The sequence below is a fragment of the Priapulus caudatus genome, unplaced genomic scaffold, assembly GCF_000485595.1.
Source record: "Priapulus caudatus unplaced genomic scaffold, Priapulus_caudatus-5.0.1 Scaffold79, whole genome shotgun sequence".
In the NCBI taxonomy this organism is placed as follows: Eukaryota; Metazoa; Priapulida; class Priapulimorpha; order Priapulimorphida; family Priapulidae; genus Priapulus; species Priapulus caudatus.
In genome coordinates, this window is record NW_014577140.1 from 450,960 (window position 1) to 462,144 (window position 11,185).

At 48.7% G+C, this 11,185-nt stretch overlaps 1 protein-coding gene across 1 annotated transcript; it reads left to right on the top strand.

The window, feature by feature from the left end:
* Nucleotides 1-2,018: 2,018 nt before the first annotated feature.
* LOC106821601 (ATP-binding cassette sub-family C member 9-like) lies at nt 2,019-11,057 on the top strand (the record flags this gene model as incomplete). Its single annotated transcript, XM_014826484.1, is given in 11 exon segments — nt 2,019-2,207; nt 2,521-2,577; nt 2,790-2,984; nt 3,611-3,772; nt 4,356-4,511; nt 5,359-5,493; nt 7,410-7,572; nt 7,955-7,995; nt 8,275-8,598; nt 9,030-9,213; nt 10,843-11,057. Coding segments are annotated over 11 exon segments (1,785 nt in total).
* Nucleotides 11,058-11,185: the final 128 nt, after the last annotated feature.

Genomic DNA, 11,185 nt, shown 5'->3' on the forward strand with positions numbered 1-11,185 from the left:
TTTAAGCGCCACCCAGTGACGTTATGTGTCGTCTGAGTAAGAGCAGTGACGTCATCTGGCATATGATTGTACCCATGACGTCATCTCATATCTTCGTAGTCGCGCTGTACGTGCGCATTGTTAAATCTGTCGGTTTAAACGGTCAGTGATGACTTAGACTTGCGCCTGACGTCGTTTATCTCACTGGGTTCGAATGCATCGCATCGACGACGGGTCAGTCTACGAGCAGAAACCGCGCGTGTTGGAATGCCCGTGAACGCTATCTCGGCGAGAGATCGTGTTTTTGTGTTTTTTGTATAGGCTTGTCTAACGTCGTGATGGCGTATACGTAGCCCTAACTATAACAGTCATTGCCAACATCATCAACATTGTCAGCATTGCCAACATTGCCAACATTGCCAACATTTCAACAAACATTCATTGCCAACATCGCCAACATCGCCAACATTTCAACAAACATTCATTGCCAACATTGCCAACATTGCCAACATCGCCAACAAACGTTTATTCGTAACGTCGGTATTGTGTATACGTCGCCGTAGCTCTACCGGTGTAGTAGTCCCTCCGCTCCCTCTACCGGTGTAGTAGTCCCTCCGCTCCCTCTCCAGGGAAGGGAAGTGTCGCTCTCCTGTAGCGGGAGCGAAGCCCGGGTTACCACACCGGTACCACTACACTACAGCTACCACACCGCTAGAGCAAACATCGCAGCTGATAGCTGGCAAATGATCACCACAAAACATGTAGTCTCGCAATTTTCTCCTACAACTCCCTCTCCTTCTCCCTCTCCTTCTCGCTCTCCCCCATCTTTCTCGCTCGCTCTCCCATCTTTCTCTCTCGCTCTCCCATCTTTCTCTCTCGCTCTCCCATCTTTCTCTCTCGCTCTTTATCGCTGTCTCTCCCCCCCTCTTTCTCTTTCTCTTTCTCCCCTCACTTTCTCTCCCTCTCGCTCTTCCTCGCTCGCTCTCTATCCGCTCTCTCTCCGCGCGCGCTCCCTCTCTCTCCGGGACGCGGTGGCATGCCTTAGCATGCCTTAGCAACATGCTCGCGTGCGTGTGCTGCTGGGAGCAGAAAGCGAACGCTGGCTGGCTTTCGCTCGCTGGCTGCTGCCGCTGCTGCTGCGGCGGCGATCGAAGGGTGAAATTCGGGTAACAGCGTGAGTGAAAGTAGACTGGTCCCTGTGCGGTGCTCGCGAGGGCAGAATTACGTAGAGCCGCAAAGGGGGCGCCAGTCTGCCGAGCTAAGGTAAATAAACCATCCGGGCAGAGCCGGGTGAATGAACTTGCCAAACCGGTCGACTCGGTGCGCATAAAACCCGGGACGGCAGCGAAGACGCGACGGCCTGCTGCGCGTGTGAGACCGCAAAGCAGCAAGGCGTTTATGGCACCATCTAGTGTGAAAGAAAGGCGTTATTCTTTTTAGTCGTGACATAACGCGTTTCGACGAAGATTATTATAATGGCATCATTGCCAGATACTCATCGTTTCACTTGTTATAATGGCTGCTTGCTCGTGGGTATCTTCATGAAAATACAATATGATATATCAACCGATGTTTTCCCTGCGGCCCTGCCCGCTATGTTGTAATGTCAATTGTGGCAGAGCTAAATGCAACACATATTTTCTTTGTAATTTGGGGGATTTTATTTGTCAAAAAGTGACAGCGTGCACTTTATTCATTGTATAGAATATGGCTTACATACTAGATGACTTATCATATAATGGTTTATCTCTGAGTCAGTGTTTTTATGGGCGAATGAGTAAGAAAATTGAGTAAGAAATAAGAATGAATCATATGTCATGAACAAAAATCATGGAATGTCATTCTATTACTATGAGAAAATAGTGTGCGCAGTTCTCATTCTCTGTAGCATATCCGATGTATGCCAGCTGTTGTTAGTGTCAACGTCTGCAGTTCTGCCCACCGTCTGCCCACCTGGCAGATACATCGCTCTCATTATTCTCAATGCCGCTATAATAATTCACCCGCATAAAACTCTGACATCGATCTTCGCATTGCAGAAAAACGTGCGGCAGAAGTACCACCATCCCGTCGCCATGGCGACCGAAGGCTCCAATGAGATCAAGGTGCGATACCGCCAGTCTGACGTCAGCATCATCTCCAAGGCGACGATGTGGTGGATGAACGGGATTCTGCTGGAGGGATACCGGCAGCCGCTGGAGATGTCAAACTTAGGAACCATGCCACATGTGCGTGTCAATCACAGCAAACTATAGTTTACAAAATAATGTATATCTCACTGGAGTCTGAAATCTCACGGTGAAAGAAGTTTTCCGAAGTTAATATGTCGTTTTAATTTTTAAATGGTGTTATCGAGCAAATTTGTAAACATTAAGAATACTTTATTTTTGCATTGGTAAATTTTAAATTTTAAATAATTACGAGCTAATCAAAGGATATTTTCTTTCTAGAAGTAACTGTTCCTGATAATAGAACCATTTCTTTTCTCATCTAACAGTAATAACATATATTTATATATATATTTGCATTTTTCTTTGACAGGAGCACAAAGCACAATTACAGTTTGAGAAATTTAGCAGAATATATGCAGATGAAAAGGTAACGTATGTTCACAGTTTAATTCACGTATAAAATTAAAGTGACTCTAGGTTGTCATTTGGGAATATTCTAAAAAAATATCTGTGAAGCCTATCATGGTGTTGCTCTACAAATAACTACAAATAACAACAAATAACAACAAATAAGTATGAATTTCTTCTATTCAATAAAAAATAAAAATGCTTACGATGAAAGTACGCTTGTTCTTTCAGCACAAGTCAGCAGACCAGCCCTCCCTCTGGTGGTGCTACGTGAGACTAACGTGGCGGATGATGATGATGAGCGGACTGTATAAGTTATTCGGTGACCTTCTCGCCTTCGTCGCACCCTGGGTCATCGACCGGGTCATCCGATATGTCGTCCTGTACGACGCCGATGTGGCGCCCCCTGGCGACCTCACAAACGTGGTGCGTGTGACATTAGCGGCAATCGGCGGTTCGAATTTTCGTTTATCGGTGCTCTCGTGGAATCGTACGCGTTTTCGTCAAGATTGCCAGCTTCGTAAAATGTTTCGAAATTCAGGAACGTGACGTAAAACCAGTGGGAAATTCGGTCATGTTGCTAAGCAACATATTGTTATTGTGTTATCGTATTCGTAGCCTGTATCAGTATTTATCCATTGGTCTTGTTTGTACATGGCTATGATATAACTCTAATAATAAAAAAAGAAAAGTAGAGGAAGTTTAAAAAGAGAATAGTATAGAAGTGTTAGTAAAATTGTTTACAAGGTCTTGTTTGCGTGTGGCTATGATATAACTCTAATGATTAGAGTAAGTTAGGAGAGAGAGTAGTAGAGACGTGGTAGTAGAATCGTTGACAAGTGTTTTACCCATCTAGGCAAATTTGTAGTCACAGCAGATGCTTCCGTTGGTTCAGAGTGGATTTTACTTAGAGTCCAAGTGTAAAAGTTTATCATCACCTTTCATCGAGTTTCTCTCGTGCCGTAGTTTAGCCGCGAAAGAGCTGGAAGGGAAGAGTGGTTCTACAGAGATCGTGAAGCTGAACGAGACACTTCGTCTGGTTTTATTTGCAGACGACGACCACACAGGATGTCGTCACGATCGAGTACTTTGTAAATAACGGCTTCGTGCTCAGCTTCCTTCTCTTCGTCTCCTCTCTGCTGCACCACACCTTCACCCAGAGTTCGTTTCTCTACTCTGCGATAGAGGGCATGCAATTAAAGGCTGCTGTACAGGTAAGTGTGTGCGTGCGTGCGTGCGCGAGCGTGCGTGCGTGTGTGTAAGGGGGTGGGTCCTCGAGGCTGTCTTTGTAAGCTGTTTACAGTCATACCTGTCTTTGCAATCACCACTGTAGAATGAACACCCGTTCATAAAGGACAGTTTGGTCGTTTCCGTTGAGTGTCAATTATAGTGAAACATCTCAACATAATCAACACCTGTCTATAAAGGACATCTCAACATAATCAACACCTGTCTATAAAGGACACTTTCGAAGCTTCCCTTGAGTGACGACCCTAATATACAAGTTTAACTGTGTATTAAGTGAGTGTTGTAAGGCATGGAGGTCGTGTTGCTAGTTACTATGGCAACCAGTGGAAAAAATATACGGGGACTCGGGGCGATTTAGCCACCTGAAATGCCAAAAAGAGCCCCGGAAATGCCCAAAAGAGCCCCCGTAAATTTACATATAGTTTAATGCAAACCAAATTTTAGAGTGCTATTTTCATGCACGCAAGCTTGAAAAGTAGCCCCCGAAAAATAAATTTTTTTCCTTGATGGCAACGTTCTCATCGTCTGCTTCCCTGCTCTCTCCTGCAGTCGTACATCTATAACAAGGCGCTGAAGCTGGCGTCGTGGAACGACAAGGGGTCAGGTATCAACGTCGGGGAGATCACGAACCACCTGTCGACCGACGCCAGCAACCTGCTGATGGCTGCCTCCTTCTTCCACTTCACCTGGACTATACCTCTGGAGGTAGGTTGGAGTGTAGATTCCTTGCTAATGAATGCCTTCACAGAAGCCGTGGTTGTCATGTAGGTTGCGGCGTAGATCTCCTCGTTGCGACTGCCTAATGCAGTGGTTCTTAACCTTTTTTGAGTCATGGACTCCTTTGAGAATCTAGTGAAAGCTACGAACCCCTTCTCCAGAAAAATGCACTTAAGCGCATAAACACACAATTTTTTATGTGCCTGGTTTACGAACCCCCTGAAGCCCATCCACGGACCCCACAGCGGTCCATGGACCACAGGTTAAGAACCCTTGGTCTAATGAATGGCTTCACAGAAGCTGCGGATGTCGTGTGGGTGATGTGATTGTCCCTCGTGGCAATGCACCGAGACCGTCACGCCCGGGCCGCGGTGACGATCACTGCGGTGCCATAACATGTGTCAAATTAATGTGGGGGAAATAGTGATGAAGCCACCACATTGTAAGGTGTCTCCCTACTACAGTGACACTTTAAAAAAAATTCTTTCCCCCGTGCATCAGTGCAGTAACGCAAGTCAAAATAATGCGTAAAAAAATTCATGAAACCCATTAAGTTCTATAGGTTGGTACCACACCGCAATGGCACTGTAATGTATGTAAATAAAGCTAGTGTGCAAAATCGTCATGAAATGTTGAGCATAGGATGCCATCCCCACGCTCCACACACATAGGCACTATAAAGATATGCCGATATGTGCCTCTTCCCTGCCACAGCGCCACTATCACGCGTTTCCGCCTGCAGTCGAGTACGGTCACACTAATCTTCTCTGTGTCTCTTTCTCTAGTGCGGTGAAGCTAATCTTTTTTCTCTCTCTGTTCGATTTCTCTCTGGCAGATTGTTTTCATCGCCTGCATGCTCTACTACTACCTGGGATACAGTGCATTGATAGGAATCGCCGTCGTCGTCGTCTTCCTTCCTGTGCAGTACCGCATCGCATCCCTGTTAGCGGGCATACAGAAACACACCATGGTAAGTCACAGTGAGGTCTGTGGGAGGGGGGATACTTCCCGTGCAGCTCCGCAGCATCGCATCCCTGTTAGCGGGCATACAGAAACACACCATGGAAGTTCACAGTGAGGTCTGTGGGGGGATACTTCCGCGTGCAGTACCGCATCGCATCCCTGTTAGCGGCATACAGAAACACCCATGGTAAGTGACAGTGAGTCTGTGGAGGGGGGGGATACTTCCCGTGCAGTACCACATCGCATCCTGTTAGCGGGTAACCAGAAACACACCATGCGTAAGTGACAGTGAGGTCTGTGGAGGGGGATACTTTCCGTGCAGATACCGCATCGCATCCCTGTTAGGCGGGCATACAGAAACACCGACCATGGTAAGTCACAGTGACGGTTGTGGGAGGGGGATACTTCCCGTGCAGTACCGCATCGCATCCCTGTTAGCGGGCATACAGAAACACACCATGGTAAGTGACAGTGAGGTCTGTGGGAGGGGGGATACTTCCCGTGCAGTACCGCATCGCATCCCTGTTAGCGGGCATACAGAAACACACCATGGTAAAGTGACAGTGGAGTCTGTGGCAGGAGGGGGATACTTCCCGTGCAGTACCGGCCATCGCATCCCTTTACGGGCATAACAGAAACACACCATGGTAAGTCACAGTGAGGTCTGTGGAGGGGGGATACTTCCCGTGCAGTACCGCATGCGCATCCCTGTTAGCGGCAACAGACACACACCATGGTAAGTCCAGTGAGGTCTGTGGGAGGGGGGGGATACTTCCCGTGCAGTACCGCATCGCATCCCTGTTAGCGGGCATACCAGAAAACACACCATGGTAAAGTGACAGTGAGGCCTGCTGGGAGGGGGGATACTTCCCGTGCAGTACGCCATCGCATTCCGCTGTTAGCGCGGCATACAGAAGCACACCATGGTAAGCTGACAGTGAGGTCTTGTGGGAGGGGGGGATACTTCGCTGCAGTACCGCATGCATCCCTGTTTAGCGGGTATACAGAAACACCCCATGGTAAGTGACGTGAGGTCTGTGGAGGGGGGGGGATACTTCCCGTGCAGTACCGCATCGCATCCCTGTTAGCGGGCATACAGAAACACACCATGGTAAGTCACAGTGAGGTCTGTGGGAGGGGGGGGGATACTTCCCGTGCAGTACCGCATCGCATCCCTGTTAGCGGCATACAGAAGCACACCATGGTAAGCTGAACAGTGAGGTCTGTGGGAGGGGGATACTTCCCCGTGCAGTACCGATCGCTCCCTGTTAGCGGGCATTACAGAAGCACACCATGGTACGGTGACAGTGAGGTCTGTGGGAGGGGGGGGATACTTCCCGTGCAGTACCCGCATCGCTCCCTGTTAGCGGGTATACAGAAGCCACACCATGGTAGGTCACAGTGAGGTCTGTGGAGGGGGGGGATACTTTCCGTGCAGTACCGCATCGCATCCCTGTTTGCGGGCCATACAGAAGCACACCATGGTAAGTGACAGTGAGGTCTGTGGCGAGGGGGATACTTCCCGTGCAGTACCGCATCGCATCGCCCTGTAGCGGGTATACAGAAACACCCCCATGTAAGTGACAGTGAGGTCTGTGGGAGGGGGGGGATACTTCCCGTGCAGTACCGCATCGCATCCCTGTTAGCGGGTATACAGAAACACACCATGGTAGGTCACAGTGAGGTCTGTGGGAGGGGGGATACTTCCAGTATTGTTCCCTTGCAGTAGGAAATCGAATGTAGGATTCAAGTAGGAATTTGGATGAAGGATTGGACTAGAAAGTTAAATCTAAGATTGTAGTTTGAAACTGTATGTAGGGATAGGCAATCGAATGTAGGATTGTCACATATTCTGCTCTCCTCCCGTGTGTGTATTCGTCACCATGTCATCCCATCACTGTTCGTGTTGTCTGCCTCCCGCAGGAGTGCATGGATGAGAGGATGAAGCGGACGAATGAGCTTCTGCAGGGAATCCGCAGCATCAAGCTGTACGCGTGGGAAGCCCTCATGTGCGACCGCGTGCACGCCGCACGACGCCGGGAGCTGCACTACCTACTGCGCGGCGCCTGCGTGCGCGCCCTCTCCAGTAAGTACACACACACACACACACAGGAAGCCATCGTCGACACGACTGGTTTTGTTATTTTTAATTAACGACGATGTTTACTTTACATGCGATTAATGCTTCACTACCAGCGTACTGTCTGCGTGTGTACACAGTGCAGTGAGTAGTGCAAAGGGGAGTTATAATGATCGCAGAAATTATTTGTGAGTTGATAAACTCAATTATCCCATGGGTGTTGATATTGTAGGCGGGTTTAGAATGTTACGATGCACAATCAAATTATATGATGGATTTGTACATGTATGTTGGTTGTTTACTGTGAGCATATGTTGCTTATTGCAAATGCTGGCTTTGAGTTGGTTTATATACATACATAAATAGTGGGTTGCTTTTTCCTTTACAGCCTTTGTAAACAATGGAGTTCCAATCATAGTCACTCTTTTGGTAAGTATATGAAATTAAATAGAAAAATCAAGTATAAAGAGTAGTAAATGTGACCAAACAAACAAAGTTTAGTAATATATTAAGATAAAAGTCTTATATAAGATGAAGTCACTTATCTAAGTAAGTGCTTCTAACCTCTCTGTACTATAGGTAACATTAGACTAGAATGCTTACGGTAATACTGTACTAATACAACAGCTTATGTACACTGTGATCAGTAGTATTTTCTAGGCAGCCCTCCTCTCCGACCCTCACGTCTCCTCTCTCTCTTGCTTGCAGTCGTTTGGTCTCTACACGCTCTTCGAGGGAGAGCTGACTGCGACGAAGGCCTTCTCCTCGCTCGCGCTCTTCAACATGCTCAACCTGCCACTGTTCATGTTCCCTGCGATTGTCTTCATCATGGTGTCTGCGCGCGTCAGCACCGGCCGCCTCGCAGCATTCTTCGAGGCTCCCGAGGTCGACGCGAAGGAAGGGAGCGCCGCTGTTGTCGGCAACGGCGACAGCCGCGATCCGCGTCGGCATGTTGCTAACGGTTACGTGCCGTCGTCGACGGCGATGAAGAACGGCGTCGGCAAGTGCAAGATGTCGAACGGAGATCTCGAGGTGAGGATCACGCGTCTGTGGCAAGACTAACGATTATCACTGATTATTGACTAATTGATGAAACCTAGGTCTGGTTACTGCATGCGAGTGATTATTTCAAGGACGTCAAAGAACATAGCGCGAAATGTCTGCGTATTCTTATTACTAACATCACTTAAAAATACATTTAATAGTGAAATTTCTACATCAACAGTTACACTTAATTTGATGTTCGCTGTTAATAGTGTCGTATAACATCTTAAAAAATACTGCGGCAATGGTGGCGAATAAACCCCAACAACGCACCTGTATTACAATGGATGCGGTGAATCGCCGTCGTTATCGACGCAGCAACGACAATGCGCGTGCGTGACAACAGTTTAACGGTCGCACAAAGACGCGACGTCATTCTCGAAGCGTAACCATGGTAACCGTCTCTCTTCCCCGCGCAGCTTCACGTCGGCGAGGGGGAGCCGCCGCTGTCGCGGAAGCCAGCCGTCGTCGTTGCCGTGGAGACGGAGCTGACGACGCTGCGTAAGCACGGCTCGGTGCTGGAGATGTGTGACGCGAGCTTCGCCTGGGATCTACACAGCAAGCAGCTTACCCTTCACTCCATCAACCTGCAACTGCCAGCAGGTCAGCCAGCAGCGGACAATGTCTCCTGGTCCCCACACACACACTGAAAGTTCCACACGTCAAATTTTACGTCAAAATTCTACGTCAAATTTCACGTTAAATTCCACGTCAGAATTCCACGTCAAATTCCACGTCAAAATTCCATGTTAAATTCCACATTAAAATTCCACGTTAAAATTCCCCCTCACAAGGTCGTGCGGGGGTCGGTGGGTGAAAGTCCAGACAGGCGGACGGATGGACGCATGGATGGGTACATAGAGCGCGATTGTTCGAACGCGTTCGACTTCGCTCGGGCCGGCATTTTTCATAGACATATCCGTCGGTTGTTTTGCAGTAAACCTTCGTCCACAGGCCATAAATGACAGGCGGCAGGGCCATATAACAGGTTGCGTGTTCGATTGTTGTTTGCTAGGAACGCGGAGTTTTTTTTTCTTTGCGGGGAAAGGGAAGTTTATTGCGTAACTTGTTCTGCGAAAGCATCATTGCGGTTAGGACATAAAATTGCGATTCGTAGACAACGCCCGTAGCGTGTGATGTGTGACACATCTATGAGATCGGTGGGGGGGGGGGGGGGAACAACACTAACTGACTCCACAGGCTGCATAAACATGCGTGCTGGTCCCTCCTTTTTTTTCCTTTGTTAAATAGCTTTGCTCCCTAACTTTTAATGTACTACTTAAAAATGAAATCGGGCTGGCGGCGAGATTTTTTAACAATGCAGTATTGCAGAAACGACTGGTTGTAGCTCTCAGTGCAAAATCCGACATAGAAGAAATATGTCTGCAACATTGGGAAGCATGTCGTTATTAGTACTGGAGTTACCTCTACTGTAAAGCCCAGCACTGGTGACCTTTACGTGACCTGCTGCAGTGACCCCCCTGCCCTCCTCAACTCGGGTCAGACCTGTACGCTGCTGATTGGTTGCTGTCGTCAGGCAGACATATTGAATTTGCCAGACGATCTTTTGAGTTTAGGCAGCCAAGGTCAGGTGCTAGGTCAGGGAAGCGGTAAAATTAAAATGTACCAGTCGATTCCTAGAAAAGGGAGATAAAAATACAAATCGAACGTGCCGTCTCCTCGAGATGTGAAAACGAAGGTGATCTTATCGCCGCACGCATTTAGGATTTGAACGACCTTGGCGGCGACCGTCTAAGGACGAGAGAGCGCCACGTCGACGGCGGTAAATGCAAATGACGGCGTGGAATTGGAGACGCCCTCATGCATGCGCGCGGCGGAGCGTCATATAATTAAACGCCGTCGCGCGCGCTCACGGATCACACGTCGTTAGACGATCACGCCACTCATGCTAATTATGTGCGGTTACCGGATCTACATCACACCTGTGGGAGCGGCGGGGTGGGGTGGGGTGGCAACACAGACATAATATGGCCTACTTGTCTAGCAGCTCTAGCCAATCAGTGCCCTTGCTGTCACGTTCTAAAACACAATTCTTGTCAGGAAAGTGTTACAAAGTCGATATTTTGGCGTGCGCGTACGAATGAGCTCTCTCCCCAGGTAAACCAATTTAAAACTTTCTCTCTCCCACCAGCATAACTCACTCTCCCCTGCGCTCTCTCTCTCCAGGTAAACAAATGATAGTTAACACTTTCTCCCCCAATTTCTCCCCAGGTAAGCTGACGATGGTTGTCGGCTCGGTGGGCTGCGGTAAGTCGAGCTTGCTGTCTGCGATCCTGGGTGAGATCTACACGGTGTCTGGTAGTGTGGACCACCGCGACGCCACCGCCGCCGCATCGATCGCGTACTGCGCTCAGACGGCGTGGCTGCTCAACGCATCACTGCGTGACAACATCACCTTCGGACAACCTTACGAGCACGCCAGGTAACGACAGGGGAGGAAGGGGAGGGGAGGGGAGGGGGTGAGCGAGGGAGCAGGGAGGCACGCCAGGTAACAAGGGAGGGAGGGAAGGGAGGGGAGGGGAGCGAGGGAGCAGGGAGGCACGCCAGGTAACAA